At 37.3% G+C, this 27,128-nt stretch overlaps 1 protein-coding gene across 2 annotated transcripts; it reads right to left on the bottom strand.

Annotated features, from left to right (window-relative positions):
• Positions 1-96: 96 nt before the first annotated feature.
• Positions 97-27,048, bottom strand: klf12a (Kruppel-like factor 12a). Of its 2 annotated transcripts, XM_051897746.1 has the most exons (6): positions 26,826-27,048; positions 14,286-14,367; positions 10,282-10,846; positions 6,593-6,731; positions 1,610-1,767; positions 97-1,501 (listed from the first exon to the last, which is right to left on the bottom strand). In XM_051897746.1, exons 2-6 carry the CDS (start codon positions 14,349-14,351, stop codon positions 1,308-1,310), a joined length of 1,122 nt encoding a protein of 373 aa, XP_051753706.1. In that variant the 5' UTR covers positions 14,352-14,367; positions 26,826-27,048; the 3' UTR covers positions 97-1,307. The 2 variants fall into 2 exon arrangements, with proteins under 2 accessions (XP_051753706.1, XP_051753715.1); XM_051897755.1 differs by lacking the exon at positions 14,286-14,367 and having other exon boundaries at positions 26,826-26,998.
• Positions 27,049-27,128: the final 80 nt, after the last annotated feature.

Below are 27,128 nucleotides of genomic sequence, written 5' to 3'. Positions count from 1 at the left end.
TATCATTATTCTATTATATATCCAACAGTTTATTTCTTAGTTTTTAAACCAAGGCACATGTGTTTGGGCTTATGTCTTTACAAAAACACACAAGTCTTTTCTGTACATACAAATCGGTGCCTTTATTCATGCCTTTTTCTAACATATACTGTATTTATGTATAAATTCACAGTTAGATCCATATAAAACTGAAATGTTTACCATAACATCATTTACAGATACATCATTGTAGAAGAGAAAAAAAATAAAAGGAATGCCCATTTGACGATCATTTACACACATGATTTTTAGTCACTGGGTTCCCTGTAAAATACTATAAATTTTGGCATCACATATTTATGGACAGAAGGGTGCAAATCTCAGAATACAGAACAAATATATGACATACAATACAAACAAACAAAAATTATATACCACATGGTAAAGACTATAAAATATACAGACATCTGCTACACTAGTTTTGTGCACAAATGATGCAAGGAAAGTTTAAAAAGGTGTGAGAGAATGTCTCTCTCATATGACTGAGTCCTGAGAGGACAGAACACTACATTAATGGTACGACCGTCTCCTCACATTCATTTATATATATCAAAACAACAACAACTTCAAATTCCATAATAAAGTGATAACTGGAGCCCATGCAGCGTTTGAAGCTAAAATGTGAACTTGCAGTAAATGCATTGTTATAATGCCATGTCTTATTTTCTTTGTCTTTTGTGTTTGTGTGCATGTCTTTTTAATTGAAACTGGTTTGTACTTAGTTCTACACATTGACAGCCATGCCATTATTACCCTGCAAATTGTAAATTTTATATATATATATATATATATATTTCAAAGTGACTTTTATTTGCTAAATGCATAACCAAATCTTGCACAGAATATACTTGGGCTCCTCTGCAATGCTTTTTAGACAAAAATAAGTATTACAAAATTAATTCTAAATATGTTTGAGACTGTTGTGAAATGAAAAACTGCAATTCCATGAGGCTTCCATGAGTAAACCTGAAGGCAAACCAGAAGGTTTGGAGAATCAAATACATTTAACAGCAAATGGCTTTTAATAATTCATTAGTACAAGACTCTTTTATGAATAAACCTCACATAAAAGTGCAGAAGATAAACAATATGAGGGAAGGCAGACCCCATAATACATGGACCTCATCTTCCGTCTCTCCTTCCTGTCCTAACTCCCATGTCTTTCACCTCATTATTGTTGTGCGGGGAACCTTTCCAGACCTTCTGCATGCGACACTGGCAGATAGAGACCCGCTCTGTCTGCTTATTTTGTCCATCAAGTGTCTTTTTCACACTATGCATGTTTGTGGGGCGTGTCTGCGGCGGTGGAGGGCGAGGTGGTCCGAGCGGGAGAAGCTGCGGTCACAGTCGCTGCATTTGAATGGTTTAACACCGGTGTGTTTGCGGTAATGCCGTGTCAACTCGTCAGAGCGAGCGAACTTCCATGTGCAGTTATCCCACGTGCACTTGTATGGCTTTTCACCTGAGAGAGAAAATAATGAAGTATCAATAAAAGACCTGACTTTTTTGTGTAACAGGAATAGAATGTTTTTTTTTTTTTAATCATGACCTGATATACATGTAGGCTCACCTGTGTGTGTGCGCCTGTGGGCTTTAAGATGAGAGCTCTTGGTGTAAACCTTATTGCAGCCCTCAAACTCACACCTGTGAATGCGTCTCCTCTTTGAGTCAGGTGACTCTGAAGGCCTAGGCCTCCGCAGACTCTCAATACTGAACGGCAACAGGGAACTGCAATGACAGCATTTGATTTCTAATGTTATTAAAAGCAATTAAGGATTTCCATTTAAAGACAGTTTTGTTTAGCATGATAATGGTAGTCTATTATGACAGGCAGAAATAATACATTATTCATAAATAAATTACAATAATATACAATTATACAAGTCGGTCCCACTTTATATTAAGTGATTTTAACTAGGCTACTAGGCTATGTACTAACATTTAAATTAATCATTGTATACTATGCATTTATTGTGTAGGCCTACAAGTTTTTACATTGTACTTTAAAAAAAAATACCCGCATGTATTTACAGCTGTAATTCATTTCTGAAATTGCATGTATATTTACACTGTTGACCCTTCCCTTACATCTTAACACCCACCCTTAAACCTAACCATATCACCAAACCTGTCCCAAACCCTTAACCGTATCCCACCTCAATATCAGCAAATGTGTTTTGCAATACGCCATGAACACAATAAATAGCCGTTGTAGCCTACCTTACAATTATCTTTTTGATGTAAGTAGGCTAGTTACATAGCTACATAGTAGGCTAGTTAAAGACACCTAATATAAGTGACCATTAAGACTTCAAATATTGTTATTTTATGAGCTGGAAAGACGTAGGAAAAAAATAACACATGTAAAACAAATCAGGGGTGCGTTTCCCGTACAACGACGTAACTCAATAACTTGCTGCTTAAGTCCACATGTCATGCAAACACGAAACTGTGCTTCTAGCCATAGTCGCGAGTAGCCTACTTCCTACCACACAACTTTGATGCTGTTTGCGAATGTTCGTTGGAACTATGGTTTTGGGAAACACCGACTTGTTTAACTATAGTGATAATTATGACCGAACTTGCGCACATAGTCGGCTAAATGCTTTTGGGAAATGAGCCCCTGAAAAGTCTTTAACCATAAATGTAAGGCTGTGAATGGCCACTTGAGAGAGCTATGCTAATGTTAATACAGGAAACATTGGACGGCAAATGGACGACATCAGACAATTACAGGTGAGGTGTATAATTTTTGCTATGGTAAATTATTCCTCCTTTCCCAGCTAATTAAGTAAATTATAATTATACCAGTCGTAGTCTGATTTCATTGAAAAGTTTGAAAGCTTGGAGCTTTTCACATAACCAGAGTGGATCTTGCTAGCTCGGGAAAAATCCAACTCGAACCCGTGTCGATCGCGTTAAAAGCCAGGTCTGCGAGTCTTACTCCCTCCTGCTCCTCCACTGAAGATGTTGAACTCTGGGTGTCTTTTTAAAACTTGAGTGTCCTAACCAGACACTGGTGGGCGGAGCTAGTGTAAATAGCGTTTGCCAACAAGGGATGCTATTTGCACTTAGTGTAAATAGACTCTCCGATATTGGCTTGTCAGGGAAATCTGCCTGTTCTTATCCTATCTTGAATTTGATGTCTTTTTTTTTTTGAATAAATTAGATTGTAGGCCTATTTGTTACTTGAAATATTTTCTGTACAGCAGCAGAGGCATTTTCACCCCCACCCCCACCCCCCCTACAGAGCCACTTCCTGTTTCTTTTGGGTTACAGGAGTGCAGGGTGTGAGAGTATGTCTGTGTGTGTTTGAGTGTGTGTGTGTGTGTGTGTGTGTGTGTGCGTGCATATTCATGTGCAGGGTGAGGGGCATTGGGGCACCTGCAGCTTTTGGCACACTCCATCACTTTTAGGGGCCAAAGAGGAAAAGAAAGAAAGAAAACATCCTAGATCTGTTCTCCTCCATTAAACAATATCTACATTTTTTAAAACACTGTCACTATTTTCCACATTCCATCATATGCCCATAAGGAGCTTGGAATTTTTAGTCTGAGGTCAGAGGAACTCCATCTAGAGTGTTTTACAATAAGAATCAACGTTAGATTGTTGTCAAGGAGAGAATTAGAGAGGGAAACAGCAGCTGCCATCAGACTAAACTCAGCACAGTCATTTATGTTCCGTCTTTTGTTTGTATGTTTCCCAGTGGAGAAGACCAGAGGGGCTTTCCAGTGGTGGTGACGTGCAGGGCAGCATCACTGTCTGGAGATCAGTTTATCAGAATAATAAAGGTAAGAATGAAGTCGATTCATTATTCACTAGCTGACCACGGGTCAAGTAAAATATAAACCTGCATCGACTCTTGCACCTGAGTCCATAACAAGCATGAACTCCCTCTGAGACTGAGATCAGTTCCTGAAGCTCAACTGGTTAAACAAGGTCATGCATTTAATTTCCATGGAACACAAGATGGCAAAATATATGTTTATGCTGAATATATGCCATCTGCCAAATGCAGAAACTTATATATTTAAAGCTAATTATAAAAATACAATAATTAAGGAAAAACAGGATTTACTTATGAATAGTTTTTCCAATCAAACATGTCTAAAAACATCTCCAAAGTGGTTTTGTCAGATTTCAAATTTAGTCAACAAACTAGAACTGTATAGAAACTATATATACAAACACTACATGAATCACTGGATCAAATTCTTATTGACTGAAGAACAAACAGGTTAAATCAGCAACTCTCTCTCTCTCTCACACATTCTCTTTCACAATAATATTCACTCCTGCACCTTGCTATAAATCATACTGGCACCTTTGTCCTTTAGACAGTTCTGCCAGCCTTTTTGCCTCTGTCCCTACTTGCTCTCACAGGGAGAAACATATAAATAAAGTATTTGTGCCTCATGCAACTGTCTATTCAAATCTCCATTAAAGTGCCCCAATTATGCTATTTTAAAGGTTCCTAATTTTGTTTAGGAGGTCTCCTGCAATAGGTTTACATGCACCCAAGGTCAAAAAAACACTTTAATTTTCTCATAATATACACTGCAGCATCAGCTTTTTTCTCACAGTGTCTGAAATGGTTCGATAAAGGATTCAGTCTCGGTAACACTTTATTTTGATGGCCCCTTTTGAACATTCTGTTGACTGTAAGTGACTTTGCAACTACATGTCAACTAACTCTCATTAGAGTATTAGTAGACTGTCTGCTTAATATCTGATAACTGTCTATTGTGATAATCCTCCAACAGACATTCTACTGACTATAAGTAACTTTGTAACTGTCAACTTATTCTAACCCTAACCCTACTAGTCTACTAATACTCTATTATTACTCTAATGAGAGTTAGTTGACATGTAGGTGCAATGTTACTTACAGTCAATAGAATGTATTAAAGGGACCATCAAAATAAAGTGAAACCTCAGTCTCTCTAAATTTCTCCTTTCTGAGAGCCTACTCTGCACTGAATGGTCAGACAGCCCAGTCTGTTTTGATTGGTCTACCTCTTACAAGTCATGTTGTAAACGAAACACCCATTACCATATCTGAATTTCAGCTCCGGAGGCTTCCTCTGCATTTGTACACATTGATACGAACAGTAACAATGACATCAGTTTTACCGTATCAATTCAAGCCTGAGTTCTCATCATTTGGAAGTGCATGCAAAGTTGATTTTCTTTCACAGCACAGAAATCAGTATCTTCTTGACATGTCGACAACATGAACCAAACTCTTCCAGGCCTCAGCCTCAACTACAGTGTTTGAGGTCAGGTCAAAGTAGACATTGTTCGCGGGCAGCCAGGCTGGCATTATGCACATTTGTTACAAACATATACTCTAAAAAATAATGTGTAGGCTCAACAACCAAAAATTAACGCAACAGTTTGCATAAATTTTTTTGAGTTATGACAACTTTGAGTGAATTTACGTTCAACCAACAAGCTACACTGAGTTAGGGGAACTTAATTATTTGTAGCATAAACACACATTTTTAAGTTGATTACGCAAAAAATTAAGTCGCTCCAACTACTAGAGTTGTAGCCCTGGAACCAGTTAATCTTATCTATTTCAGTTCAAATCAACAGCTATAATAGTACATGATTACTTATTTAACATGTATATTTAATGAACAAGTAAGATATTACTTGTCACTGGCATTAGCGCAGTCATTGCTTATAGTGTTTACCTTCATGTATCTACTGTTCAGCACAATGGTAACCACAAAAACTTCAACATTACAGAAACTCTTTTAAATGTCAAACATAACAGCATTAAATAACAGGTTTTCCCTTCACTAAAAACAAATAAATTAACACTTAATTTCAACATTTATTCTCTAAATCCAGTCCTATATGCAAAGCATGCTGGGAACTAGAAATCCACTGCCTAATTTCCGAAGTTATCAAGACAATTTCATTACGTTACTACAACTTAATTTTTAAAAAAAGCCAATTAACATATGAGTTTAAATTACAAACGATGTTAAGTTGATGCAATGATTAGCATTATGTCAACAGAACTCAACAAAATAATGTTTGCAACTTAAAAAGGTTTAATTAAAACAATAAATTTGAATTTTTAACTTGCAACCAAGCATTCATTTAAGTTGTGGTAACAGGTCCACTAAATTACTTTCTAGAGTGTAGGTTTGTGCGGGAAGTAAGACTGGAATTACTGACGACTCATTTCAGAGAGTTCAGAATCAGTTCTTTTTTTTGGGGAGACAAAAAACTCATTGTGAGAAACTGCAAGCCTTTTACATTCACAATAACACACTATATTAAAGGTAATATGTGAAAAAGCATAATGGGGCACTTTAAAAAAGATCACACTAACAGATCACTCACTCATTTCATGATAAAATTATTTTTTAAATATATACATATTTTTTATTTTTAAATGATCTAAACTCTTATATCTATACTTTTTTCAATGTGCACAGAGTGAGATCTGAGAATTAACATCATACATCATAATGATAGATTGGTGATAGAAGGTTGTAGACTGTATATTGCTGATTAATGATAAAGGTGTCTTTACTCTTGGACAGCGCGGGCGATAGTCAGGGCAGTGGATCCTGTTTCATTCACACTCTCCAAGGTCACGTTGGGCAGGTCATCATCCTCGCTGTCACTCAAAGATCGCCGTGGTGACAGTCCATCTGCGATTCGGTGCGTGACTGGATAAAAACAGAAGTTTGGTGCAGTTGAATTTACAATATGCACATATGATTAATTAATTCCACAACATCCAAAAGTTAAATTGCAATCAGTATACTGCAGTCTGAACAAAACCAGTGTTGGTTTTCTGTACTTGATTCAGAGTTTGTACAAGGATTAGCATAATTAAATGATTCATACAGTATGTGACCTTTGAAATGCTGGTGTTTGAGGAGAAATTATTCAGTTATGTGGACACTGACTCTTCAGGTTGGTTCTATGGCCATAGCACTGACACAATAAATCAATAAATAAATTTGATGTTTATTTTTGAGAATCTCAAGAATTAATGACATTTTATGTTCTTGATGTTGACACTTTGCCATTTGGAATGACATGAACATAAGTAAATAATGACAAAATTGTACTTTTTGAGTGAACTCAACTGTTCCAAGCTCAAATGAATGATAGAATATAGTTCACTCTATTCCTATAATAAGAGAGCTGGGCATGTTTGTATTGGTTTGTTTTGTTTTGTTTTTGGTTGGTTGTAATAGCAATTTCAAAGGTCTCCGTTGTATCGTGTCATTCCATGTCCTGTCTTGTTGCCATGGATACTTCATGAGAGACTGCAGAGCATAAGGGCACGAACCCTCAAGATTGGGGGCTGGTCTCTGTGTGTGAATCTTGAATGTTTTTAATGAACCGAAATTGGATCATCAAAGTGTGAACTGCACAGGCCTAATTATGTGTCAAACTGCTTGTTTGCACACACACTGTGTGCTTCTGATGTACATAAATGCCCTTCTCTGATTGGTCAGTCTATAGCTAAAAGAGCTCTGAGACAACACACACACACACACACACACACACATTAATACAGGACATAAGAGAGACTTATATGACATTGGACATCTCCAACCTCTATCTATGCCTCCCCCCCCCAAAGGAAAACAGGATGAAAAAAGGGGAAAAGAATGAATGGAAAGCCTTCCTAGCCACAGAGCCCATTAAAAACAGCTCTGTTGCCCAGAGGCAAGCTTTCCTAGAAAAAAAATGGTTTGAGAAATTGTGTGTGAGAGAGATAGCAGGGGATGAATTACCTCATAATTAATCAAAACAAAAGTAAATTTAGAACATTTTGCAAATATATATATTTTTGATTTTATATATATATATATTCTTTTTTATTGTTTTGTGTCTCTTTAAACATGCCTTTTATTGCAGATGCTACTGTGTTTCTGCATGCGCTTTGTCACTAATAAACCCAAGTGCCCTCGTTTAGCTGAGGGAAGTTTTTGCCATAGCATCTACTTCCTGCGGGGATGTAGCGGCTGCCTGTTTTGAGAAATATAAAGAGCCGAGCACAATGGAGCTGCACTCATAAGAGCTGAGCCTGTCTAGCACACAGCCGGGTTCTGGGTTCTGTCACTGACCCTGCCAGCAACACGGAAACTCGAAGAGAGGCTTTTAAACACAGTGCTTTGCACCTACGGAGGAAGAGAGAGGAAAGTGGTGAAAGGAGGAGAATGAAAGACTTTGCAGAAGGATGGATTTCTTAACCTCGCCCATCGCTTTTCAAGAGGCGAGTGTTCTATCTATGTCTGTCAAATCACGCGTCGACTCGCTTGCTGATGTTACCTGAGTTTGGGGTAAATTACTTCAACTGCAGTTTATTGTTGCACAATAAAAAGAAAGCACAAGCTGTATCAGGTTATGTTTAAACACTAAGGCCTGGTTTCACAGACAGGGCTTAGATTAAGCCAGGATTAGGCCTTAGTTCAATTAGGACATTTAAGTAGCTTTTATAAATGTGCCTTAGAAAAAAAAAACATTACTTGAGACAAAACAATGGCACTGACATATTTAAGATATGTCAGTGCAAGTTGCTTTCAGTTAAAACAGCTCAAACATGCATTTTAGCCTGGGACTAGGCTTAAGCCTTGTCTGTGAAACTGGGGGTAAATAATGGTAGAAGATGAGAAAATAGTGAAATTACAAGGGGATAATATTGACATTAACACAAAGGAAAAATTTATTACAATTACAATTTCTGCAGATGCATACATGGGTAAATAATGTGTTTTTGTGTGTTTTTCTTAAAAGAAACATTGGCTGCATGTAATCTATGTATTTAACAGGAAAAATCAATCACGGAAGTGTAAAATGAACGAAGGTCAATGTCATAAAGAATAACAAGCACTATTTAAATTCATTATTCCCCCTTCTAAAACCATCCACTATGCTGTATTCTTTTGTTTATACTTTTTTTTGTTTCTAACCTAGAGATGTTTTGCTTTTGGACAATCTTTCAAAATTTGCAAATTTATTTTGTACAAGTGGTTTACAGCAGAGTTTGATCCAACTTAAAGTGTTATTTTAGTGTCATTAAGATACTGTTGTAGTTTTTATTAATATTTTGAATTGACTATTATTTTTTAATATTCCATTTTCATTTAAATTTAAAGTTTTTGTCATTTTGTTTTTGTAATTTTTATGTCTATATAGTTTTCTTTTAAAATTCAATTTAGTTTTAGTTTTAGTTACATTAGTACATCAAGTTAAACTAAATAAAAATGAGAAATGTTTTTATTTAATTTTTTACTTTATTTTAGGTAATGTTTATTTTATTTCAAGTTACCTTTTTTATTTATTTATTTATTTATTTATTTTATTTTTTTTTTGTTTTAGTTAGCTATAATAACCCCTATCCAATGCTTGCAGTTTTCGAGATCACTGGAGCGAAACTCCAATAAGTGGACACCTAGTATCAAAATTACTTATAATATCATATGCTAGGAATTTGCCAAAATACAGTCAAACCAAAATGTATTCAGACACCTTGAACATTTCATTCATTATTACAGTTTATTCACTATAGTTTAAAAAAATGGTAATAAAATATGACAAGATCTCAGAGTTAAACTGTGTCAGAAAAATTAATCTTAATTATGTCAAATAACACTTAAGCAAAACATGGTCAGGTCAAAGTGTCTGAATAATGTTTGGTCCCAAATTTTTATAAATTTTACTGGTAGTCCACTGTATGAAGATTTTTTGGGTATAATATGTCACAGTTTACTTTATTTTGCTATCCTCACTGAACTATAGTGTCCTGCACCCACTAGTAAAAAATATAAAAAATTGTATCTAGTGTCTGAATAAATTTTGGTTGGACTGTAGGAGGTTCATGTCACAGACAGTTCAGTAAGTTTGACCAACAAATTGATGTATAACAACATGGCTTATCAGTGCAGCAATTTCATTGACTGTTTGGGGTGTCAGCCATTCATCTGTTATAAGGTCTCTGTGTCTACACTGAATGCGTCAAAGCGACCTTGCAAATCCATGTGATCTTTGCGCCTGAAGTAGCATGAGCATAAAGTACATTAGAAATAGTACACAGCATCATTTTACTGTTGGGAATTTGCCATGTTGTGTCGCACCGCGCCGTGGCAAGTGTAGACAGCATCACTGATTATAATGGGTTCTATGTGCTTTTGTCGTGTCACGTCGCGCCGCTTGCGTCTGGTGTAGACACGGTGTTAGACAATCAAGCTTATGTCTCACCTTTCCTGTGCATCCTATTTTCCTCCAGCAGCGGCATCATGAGCCTGCTGTGTCCCAGCGATCTCCCCCCAGTGTAGACCAGCGGCACGGGCTGCATCACCACCGGAACCCGCCGTGGGTGGAGGTGGACTGGGCTGGAGCAAGGAGGCATCAGCTGGGGTATGTGCAAAAACGACTGCCCCCTGAGACTCCTGGATGGGGGAGATGCCACCACTGAGCCAGAGCAGGACGGCGACATCTTCAAACGAGGAACGGGGGTTATAACTGAAGTGGAGGAAGATGAAGGCATGGATAATGATGATTGTGATGAAGATGACAGAGACTTGCTGGAAGGAGGGGTCCGTGGACAGAATCGTATTGATGATGAGGACGACGAGGGAGACGAGGACAAAGATGACGATGCTGAAAGTGATGGGGAGGTTCTGGCTCTATTGGTGGACAGGTCCACGGGCTCTGTTTGCGTCTGGAAGGGGTCGGACAGGAATCGTCTATCATCTGACTGTGTCCGAAATCTGCGGTTCAACACTAGCACGCCCATCTCTGTATAGTCATGGATCACAGGAGACTAAGAGGAAAGAGACAGATGGAAATCAGTTAACTATTAATTACTTTTGAAACAGGAACATCCTAAGATTTCAGAAAATTGAGCTTTAGAGGAATGTTTAAAAAGCTTTAAAGAGATTCTCTCAAAAATGAAAACTTTGCCATCATTTTACTCATCTTTATGTCATTCCAAACATGTATGACTTTCAGTTTTCTGCAGAACACAGAAGTTTTCAAAACATCTTCTATTGTGTTTCACAGAAGAAAGTCTAGTTTTGGGTGGGATGACATTAGACTTTTCACTTTAAGTGTGAGAGACTATTTTGTTCTATCTATTAATTTATTCAAATTTATATTTTATATATTTTATCTACCTTATTTTGCAATGTGTGTTATGTGAATGTGCAAGACTTCAGAGACTTCCACCATAGGTAAATATCTAGATATGTGCTACAAATAGTTTATGATTATGATGATAAATTAAAACAATATGATAACAAATACCAGTTTACAATATCAAGCAGAATAACATGCTGGTTTTGTACAGGTAAAATAACTGGAAGTCGATGAAACCTTGGAAGTCTTGTACATTCAAGTTACAAATGGCCATGTCGGCTCTCACAATAAAAAATAAGGTGGGTAGAGATATTTTATTTTAATTTGAATAAATTCTCTTAAAAGATCAGATAAATTGAACTTTTTATGACAAGACAAGGTCAATTCAGGTTGTAAAAAATAATGTTTATATGTGTATCATCAGATGTATATCATTAATGGTCAAATTTATGAATGAAACAGAGAGTGATGAGAGAAGGAAATTGTGTGTCCAAACATTACCACCCTACACTACCTTTCTGAATTTTGTGTCAGTAATGTTTTTGTTTTTTTTTTTGAAAGAAATGAATACTTTATTCAGCAAGGACACATTAAATCGATCATTACAATTATAATGTTACAAAAGATTTCTATTTGCTGTTCTTTTGAACTTTCTATTCATCAAATAATTCAGAAAAAAACCTTTATCACAGTGTAGCAGCACCAAATCAGCATATTGGAATGATTTCTGGATCATGTGATAACCAGGTCTGTCACTGACTAAAAGGAAAGATTATAATGTTCAACATTTTTAATGACTGGTAAGAGATTCTGAGTGAAATGACTTCAGACTGGTTACTGCATGGGGGACTGAGATGAGAGGGGGGGGGGGGTTATTATATGGAATAATAAACATGACAAAAAGTGAAGAAAACGCAGTCTTTCAGGCATTTACTGACTCAGTTGTTATCCTAAATTAACATCAGTAAATCGACAAAACATTCCAGTCAAACATCTCAGAAGCACTCACTCAAACTCAATGAAATCATGGACAAAAAGTGGTCTGCTGGCAGCATTATTTCTAGCCCAAAAATTTCCCTTCTGTTTTTTACTGTGGTTGACTTGGAGGCTGTTCAGCTGAAATGGAACATGTTTTGAAACTTCATCTCTACCCCATTTCTCTCTCCCGACTCATGCTTCACCTTTCCCACCTTCCTATCCCTCCCCTCCTGCGCGGCCCACATCCAACCCCTTGTATGGGGGGCTACCAGTCATTATGGCTAATTTTCTGAATCCGAATAGCTTCTGGTGAGGACGGCTTTAATAGAGGGGAGCAACGCATTTCCAAGAAAAGGGTCTTGGCGTTGAGCCCACTCAAACAAGAAGCACGTTTCAGCATCTGCACTGCCTGTTGATTTAACACACTTCAAAGCTGAGCAGCGTGGCCCACGCACATCCTGCACTCGACCCGAACAACGGCACGACAATGACAACCGTTAAAACGGGTAAAACAGGGTGCAAAATATTATGTGTGTGGGTTTAGCTGTGCATGAAAATGGAGAAAGAGAGCATAGGACTCGGGAAGTGGTGGAAACAGTGTATATGCTTATTTGGTCAGGCCTGAAAATCTGGCATGTATCCTGAAGACTCCAAGCATGAGACACCTTAATCTAAACCACTAGACAAGCAATACACAGTACGTTAAAGGCAAAGTAAAGCACAGTTGCTTGGAAAAAGTCTTTGTTTTTCACTCCAAAATATGAAAAAAGAAGAAATTATATTTTGCATAAAGACAGTGAAGCCAATTTTTAGGGAGGACTATTATTTTCATTACAATAGGCACATTTGCCCCCCCCCCCCAAAAAAAAAAAAAATTAACACGTCAATTAATACCATATAAGATTGTCAATGTCATGTTCTCATTATTGTAATGACAGCCTATATATAGGCTAATATAATATATATTGTATGATATATATTGTGTGTGGGTCTAAATAATGAGGAAAGTAATTGTCCTGAAAATATCACATCTCAATAAAAATTGCAACAAGAAAAATCTTAATTGTCCTCAATGTAGCCTCAAGGACACACCAACCCGACGTCAAAGAACTAGCGGCAACGAAAGCCGACGGTGTGGTCGGCTGCGTCGGGTAAAAAATATGAGCTTGAACACACCGAAAGAACTAGCCGACTGTCAACTAGCACGCGCGTTTGGCGCGTGCGTATATTATAAAGGAGATAACTGTCCAAGCAGATGTATTTGTCTATATTCGTCATTCAAAAAGGGAAAGCAAAACTAAGACTGCATGTATACAAACCAAAAGCAACGCTTGCTTACCGTTTTGAATATCAATCATGCTGATCGCGTTCTTTATTTCACTCCGCTCATGTTATTATGAAAATATTTGTGCATTCGAGTGCTCAGGTAAGATGACGTAAAATTAGAACAACCTTCTGTCTGTGCCGTCATGACTTATTTGCTTGCTTTCATAACTTTTGCTTATATTCTCGTGAACTGACTCGTTTGCTATACTGAACAGCCAATCAGAATTCTCTCTCCGACGGCCCGACGCCGATTCAACATGTTGAATTGGCCGAAAAACTCACTGAGAAAACTTAGTCGGCCGACGCACAAAAACTGCCCGACGGCCGACCGTTGGCTTGGTGTGTTCCGGGCATTACTTTATTTATTAAAAAGACATTTCACAGGCTTTGTGACATTCACCCAACAGAATATGTATAACCAACCTGATCTCATGGCAATTCATACGTATTTTACGAGTTGGCTAATTCGTACGAATTCGTATGAATGACCTACCCCTAACCCCGCCCCTAAACCTACCCGTCACTGGTGTTTAGACAAATCGTAGGCCTATGAATTCTTACAAATTAGCCACCTTGTAAAATACGTACAAATTGGTCGTGAGATAGCATTGGTATAACAGTTACTTTCGGTCCTCAAATTCGATTGGTCAAGTGGTGTTTCAAGAACGCTGATATATAACAGCACTGGTTTGCATCACTCTGCTTGACTGCGTTCGCAGTGTTCCAGACTGTGTGACTATGATATTGGTTAATTACCACGTATCATCTTGAGTGTTGAAAGCCTCTGACTACACATGTGTGGCATCGCTTTGACCTCTTACCCGCCTCTGTGACTCTGCAGGATCGATTTTGACTGGCAGGGCTGGCATCCCATCCAGCATCAACATCCTGATAGCACTCTTCCTGTGAGGCATAGCAGAAAAACAACGTTAGGCTTCAATAACTTGAAGTGTTATGTCACACCGTGTTGTTCTGCAGACAGTCAGCCATAGTGAGGAACAGAGAAATCAAATATGTTTGGTATAACTGTGATGACACGACCTCACAACCTTACATTTGTCTCACAGATCGTATGTGCTAGTGACAGTCCAATAGATAAACTGTGCGAGGATAATAACAGCAAACATATGTGAGAGAGCAGATCAAATGGTTTAATAAGCATTAATATATCATTCTGAGAAGTGTTTACTAATACTTGAGGTATTTTACAGTCATGTTTATCAGGAACGCTGTTTCGTTTCACTGTGTACAGGCTGTATAAAGCTGACTCTTACTGACTCTGATCAAGATCTGAACAGATGCTTTGACTTCAAAATCAATTGTTATTTATCATTTAGGCTGTTCTGTTTACATCCCCAATTGTGAGCACAGCAGCATAAAAACAATTAAAATTTTGCTACTTTAGATTCTTTTAAAGCAACAGTCCTGAATTATAACATCTGGCAAGCCATTAGTTACTCAATAAGGAATGTTCTTATACATAACTTTGTACTGACATTGCCCATGTTGTCACATTCAGTTAAGATGTCATTAAACATGGTAGTTTCAGCAAGGAAAGCATTATACAGCAGTGTTTACAGCTGACATTTAGTGTGATCGTGATTTGATGTGTGTGTGTACCTTGGTATAGTAAATGAAAAAGTGAACTGTTGATGTACTAAATGTCAACAAATAGCTTCCAATTTCCAGACAGCAGGAAATGAGAGGTGTGAAACATTAACACTTGCACAAATGACTAGAATTCAAATGGACAAGCTGTTATATTCACTACTACAGAATCACTCTCTGCTAGCAAATGCTAATTCCCTGCTTCAGTAATGCCATTATAAATCTAACTGGAAGGCAATGAGCCAATTACATGATACTCATTCCATCATGGTTATTTCCATTTTCCTATATCGTATTGAAGAAAAAAAATAAAATAATAAAATTCTTAAAATAAATCCATAAAGTAGTTTGGCACGATCTCTTATTAATATTTCTTATAAAAATCACCTTTTAACAAAACCAGTTCGCTGCTTATTAATATTTGAAAATCTGTCAAGTCATGTGATGAAACCAACATGGAGAAAAAAAACAAACAAAAAAACAGAGTAAGTGATATCAAAGGGGACCCTTATGACAAGTCTCTTCAAATATTAGATAATTAGAATTTTTTATGACAAAACAAAGTAAGTTTGTAAGTCAGGTTGTAAAACGTCTTATCGTGAGACTCTCCTAAAACTTTAGGAATTTAAGAATTATGATATTACCTTTATAATAGTTTTTTTACTCAATGGTTTATTCAGTTTAAAATTTTCATAAAATTGTATAAAAAATGAAAATAACATGAACATCAAACAAAGTGTACATTTTATATGGAGCCCCGCACATGACATGCAGGAAAAAAAAAGTAAATCGTGTGCACGCTTTATGCTTTACTAAGTCGTTCCCTCGATTTACTAAATCGTGCACACAAGAATTAGTAAGTTGTGCGTACAATTTATAAATTGAGGGAACGACTTAGTAAAGCATGCGCATGATTTAGTAATTAGAGGGAACGAATAATTGTGTGCACGATTTATAAATCGACAGAACGACTTTTGCGAATTTTAAGAACTTGGCACGTGTATTTTTTTTTCTTTTCTTTATCGTACACACTTATTTTTTCATTGACCTTGATCACATTTGAGCTCATTCTTAAAATAATTCTGATCCCACTGGATTTCATTCCAATTTTTTTTTTTTTTTTTACTAGAACTAACACTACAGGAATAAAGCAATAGGCAGCAATGGCTCATAAACATGTATAAAGAGCATTAGGAAGTGTTGCATAAGTCTGAATGCTCCCTTGGTTGTTGGAGGTCATGGGTTAGTCCTGTCTCATAACTCTGCAGCACTGATAAATAGAGGAGGTGGATTATATCTGGAAATCACCTGATTTCTTCCTGTTACTGCAGTGCTTGCAGATTCATTAGAGAGACTGGAAACTGCTGACTGTTTTGGCTTCTGTTGACCTGGTTAGTTTACCCCTCTCTCTCTCTCTCTCTGTGTGTGTGGTGTGTGTGTGCGCATGACCGTAATCCTTGGCAGACAGGAAACGGGTGGGGTCCGAAAGGCTGTGCCCACTTAAAATCCCTGCTTCCAAATGCTGTGTATATCCATGTGTGCCTGGGTTTTCAAGACAGAGAACGCCCAAACCCACATTAATGGCACCAATCTGAAGACACTTCACTTCCCCGTGAGTGTTCTTACCAGAGAAACTCCTCTTTAAAGCATTGGTGCACACCACACCCAGGTGCTGACTGACAGCACCCCACTTCACATGCGTGCATGCACAGTAACACCTCATACAACAAGTTATCAGATAAAGACATTAGAAATGTTTGGTTACTTGGGGCTGGTTGGTGATTGTGGTATTTTATATTTCCTTTACTCTGTTCTGGGGACTTAGTCTGAATTATAAGGTACATTTTTAATGGATGTCATTACACAGAGATTAGTGAGCTCCCTACCTAGATAGCATTTATGACATCATACTGTAGGTGCATTCACAACACAAAGGCTGTAAGCAGCAACTGACCAACCAGCTAAAACCAGCTGAATACTAGCTTGGCCAGGATGGGAGGCCAGCTTGAGACAAGCCAACCAGTATATATATATATCATTCAGTATTGAAAAGTAGTTTTATCTAGTGACAAATTGGTGGGTGTTATTAAGTAAAAAAGTATTAAGTCATTAGCTTAGCAACATGCTAACATCAAAATCAAAACAATTCATTCACAGGGTTTTATATGCACTAGACAGGAAGCCTGCTCACGAGGTTTTGAAATAACCAGTATTTTTGTGTGCTACTGAAGTATTGGGCCATTAAATTAGCAACACACTCACATCAGGATCTACTGGAATATTATCCAATATTTGTGTGTGCTATTGGGTCATTAGCTTTGTAACATGCTTATGTCAGTATTTATTGAAATAATTTTCAGTGTTTAAGTATTGGGCCATTAGCATAGTAAGATGCTAACATCACAAGCTAATGGAATATTATCCAGTATTTGTGTGTATTACTGGGTCTTTAGCTTATGTTAGTGTTTATTAAAGTATTTTTCAATATTTAGGTGCTCTATATAAGTATTGGGCCATTAGCTTAGCAACATGCTAATGTTAAAATCTGTTGGAATCAAGATTAGACTATCTGAGAATGCTGTCAGATCAGATGAGATCATCCTTGGTGCATTTCGCTCAGAGAGAAAGCAGTGACTCAACATTTTTGTGGGGAAGTTGGCAAGTATAATCAGAATGTGACCTTGGGTCAGAGCTGCTCCCTGCCCACTGCCCTGCTACTGATAACCAGGCTCAAATCTCACCCCACAATGCCTCCTGTACAAACATCTTCCTCATCTCCACTCCTTCCTTTTCTCCTTCCTCCCCTGGAAAGATAACAGACACAACTGGGTCTTTACTCACAGAACTTTTGAGATACTGCTCCAAGATCAGACCTCTCCTTTTTAAATTGATCTTAGTAACTATGTGCTGAAAAATTAAGCAGATTCAAAGACACTGCTCTGGATCTGTCCCTGTGATGCAGACTTCTTCTGGATTCTCCTGCTTTGCGTAATTGTCTTTTGCCAAAAAGCCCTGAGTGACTTCAGACTTTCCATTTCAACAGAGCTCATTTTCCTTGGCAGGACAACTTCTGTCGGATAGAGCCAGGACATTGTCAAACCTCCAAGAGAGAAAAAGTGAGGGAGAGAAGAAGAGTGTGTGTGTGTGTGTGTGTGTGTGTCTGTGAGGAATTGCTCGGGAGAGGTGTGCTATTACACTATTTGAATTAACTGTGAATGCACAGCAACGTTTAAAGAATTGGCCAGACCCTTGAAGTAAAACAATGCCAGGAACAGATGTGGCCACTAATATAAACATTCCCGTCTTCTGAACTGACTCCTCTTGTTCAGCAGATCTCTGAACAATTTCATCTGAACTTGTGATGCCACTAAATATGTTCATAAAAAATATTCTCTCATTCTTGGTTCCTGTTAGAATGTTCTCATTTCGCTCTTATTCTTGTCTCGCTATTGAGGAGATCTACTAAATCATCAGTGATTCTCAAACTGTGGTAACTGTGGTCCCCAGGTGGGAAATTTCTCTCTCTGGAAATGTACAGTCTACAATCTGTGTCATAAGATAGATAGACAGACAGACAGACAGACCGACCGACTGATTGATTTGAGCAGCATGCCAAGAGGGCTGATACAGAGTGCTTTCCAAGCAGGTTTGCGACAGGTGAATCTTTATCAGTGAGCCTATGAATCGTTCAACTCAATCAATTTGTTAAAGAACACAGATTCTATTAGGAACAAAAATATAATTGTCTTTATGTGTGAGTAACTGAATCATTCACTCAACCAGTTTGTAAAAAACATGGATTCAACACTACTGCTGTGTTTCTCATGGTCTCTCAAATTCTGCTGTGACTTTGTTGGAAACTATTTTCTTTGGTGGACCAAAAATTTACTAGAAAATAACTGGCAATATGGAAAAGTAACTGGCAATATTGTGTCTAAAATATAAGTTCAACATTAACTTTAAAAGGATAATGTAACTGTTGATAATGCACAGCCATGGATAATGACTGGATTTACATCACCCCATTTATTACACAGCTACTTGCCACATTAGTAAATAATTCAACTCAAAATAGTGATTTGAGTTAAAATATTTAGTTAGCTCACTTATAACAAACTCAACGCTTCTTACTATAGTAGCAAGCAGACAAACAAACGAGTTCAAACAAGACAAACAAATAAAGGATAATATACTGTCATCACACATGGATTTTCATCAAACAAATAATTATTAACATATTGATTAGACCTGAAATTGTTTTAAAATCATAGCCACTTATTATCTTAAAGTATTACGCTAAGCATCTATTTAAAACAAATGGTCTGAAACCAAGACGAACACTACAGCAATATTACTGTAAAATGAATAATGATGAACTCTGAGGTCATTTTCAGAGAGTGCGTCAACAAAGTAGCACTAGTTTCAGTTACTCTGATGAGCGTTCAGATATGTGAATAGGCAGTTGTTATAAGGAAATATCAGACTACTGGATGACGAAATCGACCAATCAGAATCAAGTATTCCAGAGAGCTTTGTAATAAAAAAAGGCAATTGCATTCTCACAAATATGGTTTTCTGATCTATCTAGCTTGAACAATATGTTGCTGACAGTCCATAAACTAGCACTAGGAGTGTTGTCAGTGTGTTAAGTTCTAAAAAATGTTAACAATTCCTAAAGAAAAATCAAAGGTGCCTCAAAAACTTTAATAAAACACTACACTAAATGGTAGTTTGAGAGTTCATTGAATCAGTGATCGTTTAGGGACTCTTGAATCAAACTGACTGACCTCTTGGCGGCCCATTTCACACACCTAATGGTGGTCTATCATCAGTAGTTGTAAAGAGATTTTGGCATTATGGCTACAATAATAAACGTTCTAGACAAGATGTTGATGTATGAAATCCTTGAATGCTCTTCATGGATGAAATGGCCTTCTCTCTCAGCTTCACAATCAATGCTTTGTATGAAGATTCATCTGCTCCTCACAGTCTTTAAAGTAAATAAACGCTACAGAACGTCTCCTGCAGATTCCTTAAATTTAGTTTAAAAAATCAGGCTTCTGCATTTTCCACTTGCCTTCAGAAAGAACTAGGAGTGAACACGCTCACTTACACATCTGCTATTGATTTGAGGGGAGCCTGGAACCCCTCCATTTAAATCTGTCAGTGTTAGGAGCGCATAGGTTAGTATTTACTGACCTCATGTGGGACACTACTTGCCTTTTGCCATACAGGTGACAGCATCTGTCTGTGAATGGAAAGTCTGTCAAATGTCTATGTCCATCTATCAGGTATATGGAAAATGAATATAATCCAACCATGTGTCTTTTCTGTCTCACAGAAGACTAAGTCAATGAAAGTACCAGTGCGCTCTGAAGAGTGAAAGTGTCAAAAACTGTTTTTCCTGTTTTTGCAAAAAACTCAACTAAACCTCAAGATGCATTCTTTATTTTTTCTCTCCTTATTGTCTGTAATATCTTCTTCATCTGCTCTTTTCTGACACTGCACAGTGTTGTAAGAAACTTATTATTGCAGGTTCGAGATCAGTTTTACAATGGTGAAGATCAAGACCTTACTAAGCAAGCCTGCTCCCAAATCAGGCCAAAAAAGATGACAAATGGCCTCTCGGTCACAGCTTGGACTGGTTTGCTGTGCTCTCTTCCATGAAGACAGCGGGCCAGAAACATCTGAAGCTCACTCTCTGGTGTTCCGCTGGACAGGGTGAGACAGATGTGTGTAATTTGACTTGAACTATTGAACCGCATGCCGTCAAACTGTTTATTATCAGAGGTCTGGCACACACCAGGTTGCGCAATATCTGAAGGCCATGTTATTAGGCAATATTGTGCAATGCGTGGCGTCGACTGTGAAGAGTGTAAGAAAAATGCGCTTCTTGAGAATGAGAGCTTGACAAAAATAGGGGCAACCATCAAATGATTTTAACATTCCCTAATGCAGGTCAGTTGACTTGAGCCAAACTAATCATAGAGTGACTATGTGGACTTGCTTCCTGTTTTCCATTAAGAGGCAGCCTCTGGGAGGCACATTTTTGGATTGTGTCTGATCTAAATCATAATTAATGAGCACAACTGTAGTTAAAGCTAGAGTTCATTGTGCTCAGCTGAGCAATCCATTTTGCATTTTGTGGCATTACATCTTGCTACCTTCACACCTCTGATTGCTCTAAAAATGGTGAAGTGTAAACAGTAAGGGAATTACGTTTTCAACTGCTTTCGAAAGGACAAACATATTCTATGCTGTGCTTGCATAACTATAACCACTAGGGCTTGGCGGTATAACTAAAAATATATATCTAGATAGTTTTATGTTAAATATTTTTGTTTTATATTTCAAATAATGCTGAAATAGCTTATTATTTTATTGAAACCAATTAGATCTCAAATCAATTCAGGAAAAAAAAAACTTTAAAATAATCAAGGCATGTTCCCCACTAAATTAACACTCAAAAGAATGCTATTTAATGTATAAAACTAAATTGTAATAAACACCAATGTATATATGAATACCTACATACAGTGTTGGGGGTAACGCATTACAAGTAATGCAAGTTATGTAATCAGATTACTTTTTTCAAGTAACTAGTAAAGTAACGCATTACTTTTAAATTTACAACAAAATATCTGAGTTACTTTTTCAAATAAGTAATGCAAGTTACTTATTGAATGAATTTGCATTTCCTACAGCCTGAGGCTTATTCATTTTACTTTGGGTGCATGTGAAAGGGCCATTACATTTGCCAAAAATAGAACTTTTTTGTTGTTATAAAAACCAACAGCCTAGCCCAGATGAGAAAAAGTAATGCAAAAGTAATGTAACGCATTACTTTTCATAAAAAGTAACTAAGTAATGCAATTAGTTACTTTTTTAGGGAGTAACGCAATATTGTAATGCATTACTTTTAAAAGTAACTTTCCCCAACACTGCCTACATGGCATTTATTTATTATTATTTTTTAAATTTTAGCTGAATTGTACCTTTATTTATGGCATTGTGCCATTAGTGTATAAGACCATAGAAAAGCAACAGAAAGGTATAAGGGTGAACAGGACCCTTTTTTAAAAAATATTTTTTAATTAATTTAACATTTTGCAATTAAAAATTAATAATCATTTTGTACATTTTTGAATAGTGACTTAAAAAAATAGTTTAATTGGATTGAATCAAGAATCAGTTAAATGATTTATGCAAAAGAACTGAACCAATTAAATGCTATTTAAATTGTGAGACAAGGAGAGGTCACAAAATTTGCATGAAGACCAACTTTTTAGTAAACTTAATAGCCAAAAGTAAAACCACTATTCACAATATTGGCTAGTTTTACATCACCAGAAAAGAATTGCAAATATATTGTAAATATTCAATATGTCACCCAGTCCAAATAACCACCCACTAAGGTGTTTGAAAGTCTTGCCTGTTTCACAGCTGGAAGAGATCTGCCCGCATTCCCATTAGGCTGTGCGGACTCAGGGGGCAGCCATAGCCCTTCCCAGCTGTCCTCAGCATTGTGGGAAAGCCTGAGCTTCTTCTAGAGCAGTGCCAGAAAAGATTCAGCCCCTAAAGCGCAGTTTGAGTGCCAGTAACCAAGCATGCTAACTAGCGTGACTGCTAACCACCCAGAGACTGAACATCATACAAAGAGTAAACTTACAGAAAAGAAGCGAAGATAGAGGGGAAGCAGAAGGAAAGGAGGACAGGAAAGGATGTGATCGCTAGAGATTACGCAGCCCTTCCAAAACAGATAATGACCACAAAGCACTCATTTTTCTTACTCACAAAGCATGAGTTTTTACCCCTTGAACAATATTAGCCCTCTACCCTGAGTGTTATGATGCCCCTGCTCGTAATGAGCAAGGCAGCTGTGTTTGTTTTCCAGCAGTGCATGCTCACACAGGGCTGGGTAAGAATTGTTTTTCCTTCTCTGCCCTCGGTGAGGCTGGAAAAGTCACAGCTGCAACTAAAGAAAAAGTGGAGAAAGTGAACAAGAACGAACAACTGCAGGTGAAAACCAAAGAAGAGACCGAAAAGACTAAGAGAGAGAGAGCAAGACATACAGAGGTTAAGAAAAAGTACAGCTTTTAGCTCTTCCGAAATAATTTGCCCTGACAGCAGCAGCGGAGCTGAAGACAACTGTCTGGCTTTGACAGATCTCTAACCAGGAACAGATCCCACATGAAACTCTCTCCCTCTTCCTCTTGCGTTTGGAGGTCAGGTCCCTCCAGGAGTGGTTGTGGGGTCAGAGGTCAAAGTTCAGTCAAAGTGTTCACAGGAAGTGCATCCGCTACAGGCTCTGGTCGTAGCCCTTTTGCAGAACTCTGTTTAATGGGCCAGGCAGTCACTAGGGAGATCTGCTGTTTCCCGTACTGTACAGGAACCACCCTGCCACTTCAGTCGTTGTAGACTGGTGACTCACAAAGGAGATTTAGTTCCTCTGATTTGTGTTCTATGTGCACATGTGTGTAGGTGTGTGTAAGTGCATGTCTGGGTGCAAGCATCTAGGTTTCTATGCCAAGAAAAGCTACAGTTCACTGAAGCGAAAGCTTGAGTACTTCAATTTAAATTTCCATTAACTGTTTTGGGTTCCAATGAATATATTCTGACTAGGGATGATAATGTAAAAGTAAACAAAAGTAACAATACTATTACTGGCATCACAGAGTACTCAGTTTGGTACCCGAGTGTTGTCTCTGTGAAAAATGCTCACATTTTTCAGCTGCAAATGTACATCTTAGCTAAAAAGCTTGTCTTATTTGGCTTGAGTTATTACTGTATATACACATTTTTATTTCTCTGAGAGTTTATAATATTAATCAACAACAATATTGAGAAGAATAATAAAACACTCACTGCTCTTAATTAATTTTGTTATTCTTTATTAATATTTATATAGTAAATAAATAATAAATACATCAAAAACTTCAAAACTCTCCTTACATTACACCTATTTATTTATTTATTTCAGTTTTTAATTAAAGGTCAGTTCAGTTTACTTCTTTGTTCTTTATTAATTACATATTAAATAAATAATAAATACTTAAAAAATGCAAAAATTATGTTTACATTACTAATTTATTAATTTATATTTTTTTTATATTTATTATACATAATTTAATTTAATTTAGTTTTTGCTGTGGTTTCAAAATTGAAACCAAATATCAAGAATCATGAAATTTCACTTTAGTAAAACCCCCTTAGCTGTTATAGATTCACTGTAAACCATGGCTTCACAGGGATTATTGCTTTTATAAAACGGTTACCACACAATAAAAATATTAAAGCTAAGAAATATGTATCAATTCAACTTTCATGAATTAAAATCATTAAAAGGCTTCCTTCCGCTGGAAAAAATAGTCCCTAACAGTGAAAAGCAACAGAAGTTACATTATAACGGCATTAGATGGCAGCAAAGATTGTCTTTCTGAGCGAGTCACTCAGTCGCAAAGACTTTTATATTGAAACTTGTTGTGAACATGGAACAAGACGCAAATGCTTTGACTAGTGCTGTCGGTGTCAGCAGGGCACGGGAAAACCCATTAAATGTTAAAAGGACAAGATCGCAGCGGACATTCAAACGGGTTTTTTATTATGGAACATAGGACTGACCTGAAGGAAAATGCTAAATCTGAATGCAGGTAATACACTCGGTCACTCGATTACTCTCTCACAATACTCTTCTGCATAATGCATTATTCTTTAGTGAACAAATTCAATAGAGAACAAACATTTGTTTATGTTGCTAAGAGTGTTTGCTAAGAGTGACGCAGCAACATACACACTCAGTGGCGCATCGATACTTATGTAATGCGGTCAGCTATAAGTTTTTGGGAATTTTACAACGGCTTCGCACGCGGCTCAACCAATCAGAATCAAGGGCCGGAACTATCTGTTTTATAATACTAATGGTAACACTTTAGAATAGGGAACACATATTCACTATTAACTACCACTTTTCCCTCAATAAACTCCTAATTTACTGCTTATTAATAGTTAGTAAGGTAGTTGTTAAGTTTAGGTATTGGGTAGGATTAAGAATGTAGAATAAGGTCATGCAGAATAAGGCATTGATATGTGCTTAATACATACTAATAAATAGACAATATTCTAGCAATATGCATGCTAATAAGCAACTAGTTAAAAGACCCTAAAATAAAGTGTTACCATACTAATTACACCATATCTGAATAAACATAAGTGTCTTTACAAATCCACAACTACTTCTACATAGACACGGACCAACTAAAATCCATTTAGTATTTTCTAAAAACTTCTATCCATTTATGTTGCAAACTTCTTGTCCTGTAGGGCCATAAGGATGCTGGAGCCTATCCCAGTGTCTCGGATCGTTGGCAGGGAAACATCCTGGATGGATGGCCAGTCCATTACAGGGATTCTAAAAACCTACAACACAAAACTCTTTCCACACCTGAATCACACCCCCTCAAACTATTGATTCAAATCATGTTTGCACGAAGCCCACACATTCACCCTTTAGCACCCTCTTACGCCCACTTTGTGTTCCTAAAGACCATCTACAACAACAACCACCCAGAGGTGAACCTGCCAGTACTACAGCTGACTCACTGGGTCATGCAAGCGAGAGGAAAGTTTGCTTGTTTTATATATGTTTCAGGTGGAGAAATGCTTCCAAAACACGAGACCCAGTGACCCCCGAACTTCCTCTCACTGTGCAACTGCAGCACAAAGCTCATCCGGTGTAGACGCGACAGACACCAGACAGCAATCGACACTCTGGAGGAACTCTCAGGTGCGGTTTCTGTTCTGCGGTGCAGAGGATGCTGTATATTTATAGCTACTTAAATTGTTTAACTCGAATAGTGCTGTGGTTTTCTTGAATGATGTCTAATTATTTTTCAGAGCTTTGAAGGTCTGATTGACTTGGCTAGGGAAACCATGTCACATACTTGAGAGGGAAACCACTGGCAGATGGAGAGAGACAAAATCATCCATGCCAAATCAGACCAACAGATGCAACAGCTCTAGTTCTTTACTGGTCTACAACAAAGCTCTTCTGTGCAGTTCTTATGTTTACACCATACACTGCATTTATCAAGTAACGTTGTATCAAAGAAATTAGGCAGTATTTGAAGCAGTATGAAACAGAGAGACAGAGAGAGAGAGTGAAGGAAAAAGGAAGTAAATGCAATAATGGAGTCTTTCATAAGTACCCACAAGAAAAACAAACCAATCATATAGCATTTATATAATAATAATAAATGTGCAGAGAACAATTTATATAGCTGAGACTGCCTGAGCAGCCCTTGAAACAAATAGGAAGAGAGAACATGCAGTAAAAACCAAACTCAAGACAGCAAAACTGTAAACACATTTTATAGAACTGTCAATAATACACTTAAATAATATGAAGAATTGTAGATTTAACACAAATTTTGCCCAGGCTATTCAGGTCATAATGTCAGATATTAAACAATTAAACAACAATAAAAGTTATAAAAAAGAACCCCCAAATAAAACTTCTGCCACATTAATAACCCATGGTATTCAAATTGAGATGTATTACCGGCCAATGTACAGTTAACATTACAAGTCTAAATATTCTTTATATTTTTAAAAGGTGATTTAAAAATAAAGGTATTAAGGAGTTCTTATTTACAGTAACAATTGTAACTGTCAATTAAATGACAGCTGACAGGCCCACAGTCTAACAAACTAACAGACTAAGAAAGTGAAAGAAAAAACATCGGACGGTAACTGACCTTGTTTATTAACCTCAGTAATTGAGAGCGAGAACCACTATCCTTAGAGCGTCCTTCTGTCTCCCTCTTTTCCTTGTTTTCCTCTGTCGCACTTTTTGATGTGACCCCTTTCTCTCTCTCTCTTCCCTCCTCCGCCGTGTGTTTCTCAGGAGGAAATGAATGGATGGCTCACACGGTGCTGTTCTACTCACAGAGCTTGAGTCACATGACCAGGCTGAATGAAGGGAGGGGGTGGACCCTCGGGCTGCCAGGCAAGAGGACAAGAAGTGTGTGTGTGTGTGTGTGTGTGTGTGTATCTCGGTA

This window comes from Ctenopharyngodon idella, chromosome 1 (genome assembly GCF_019924925.1).
Source record: "Ctenopharyngodon idella isolate HZGC_01 chromosome 1, HZGC01, whole genome shotgun sequence".
In the NCBI taxonomy this organism is placed as follows: domain Eukaryota; kingdom Metazoa; phylum Chordata; class Actinopteri; order Cypriniformes; family Xenocyprididae; genus Ctenopharyngodon; species Ctenopharyngodon idella.
Note: the sequence above shows the minus strand (reverse complement) of the source record. Positions and strands in the feature narration are given on the sequence as shown.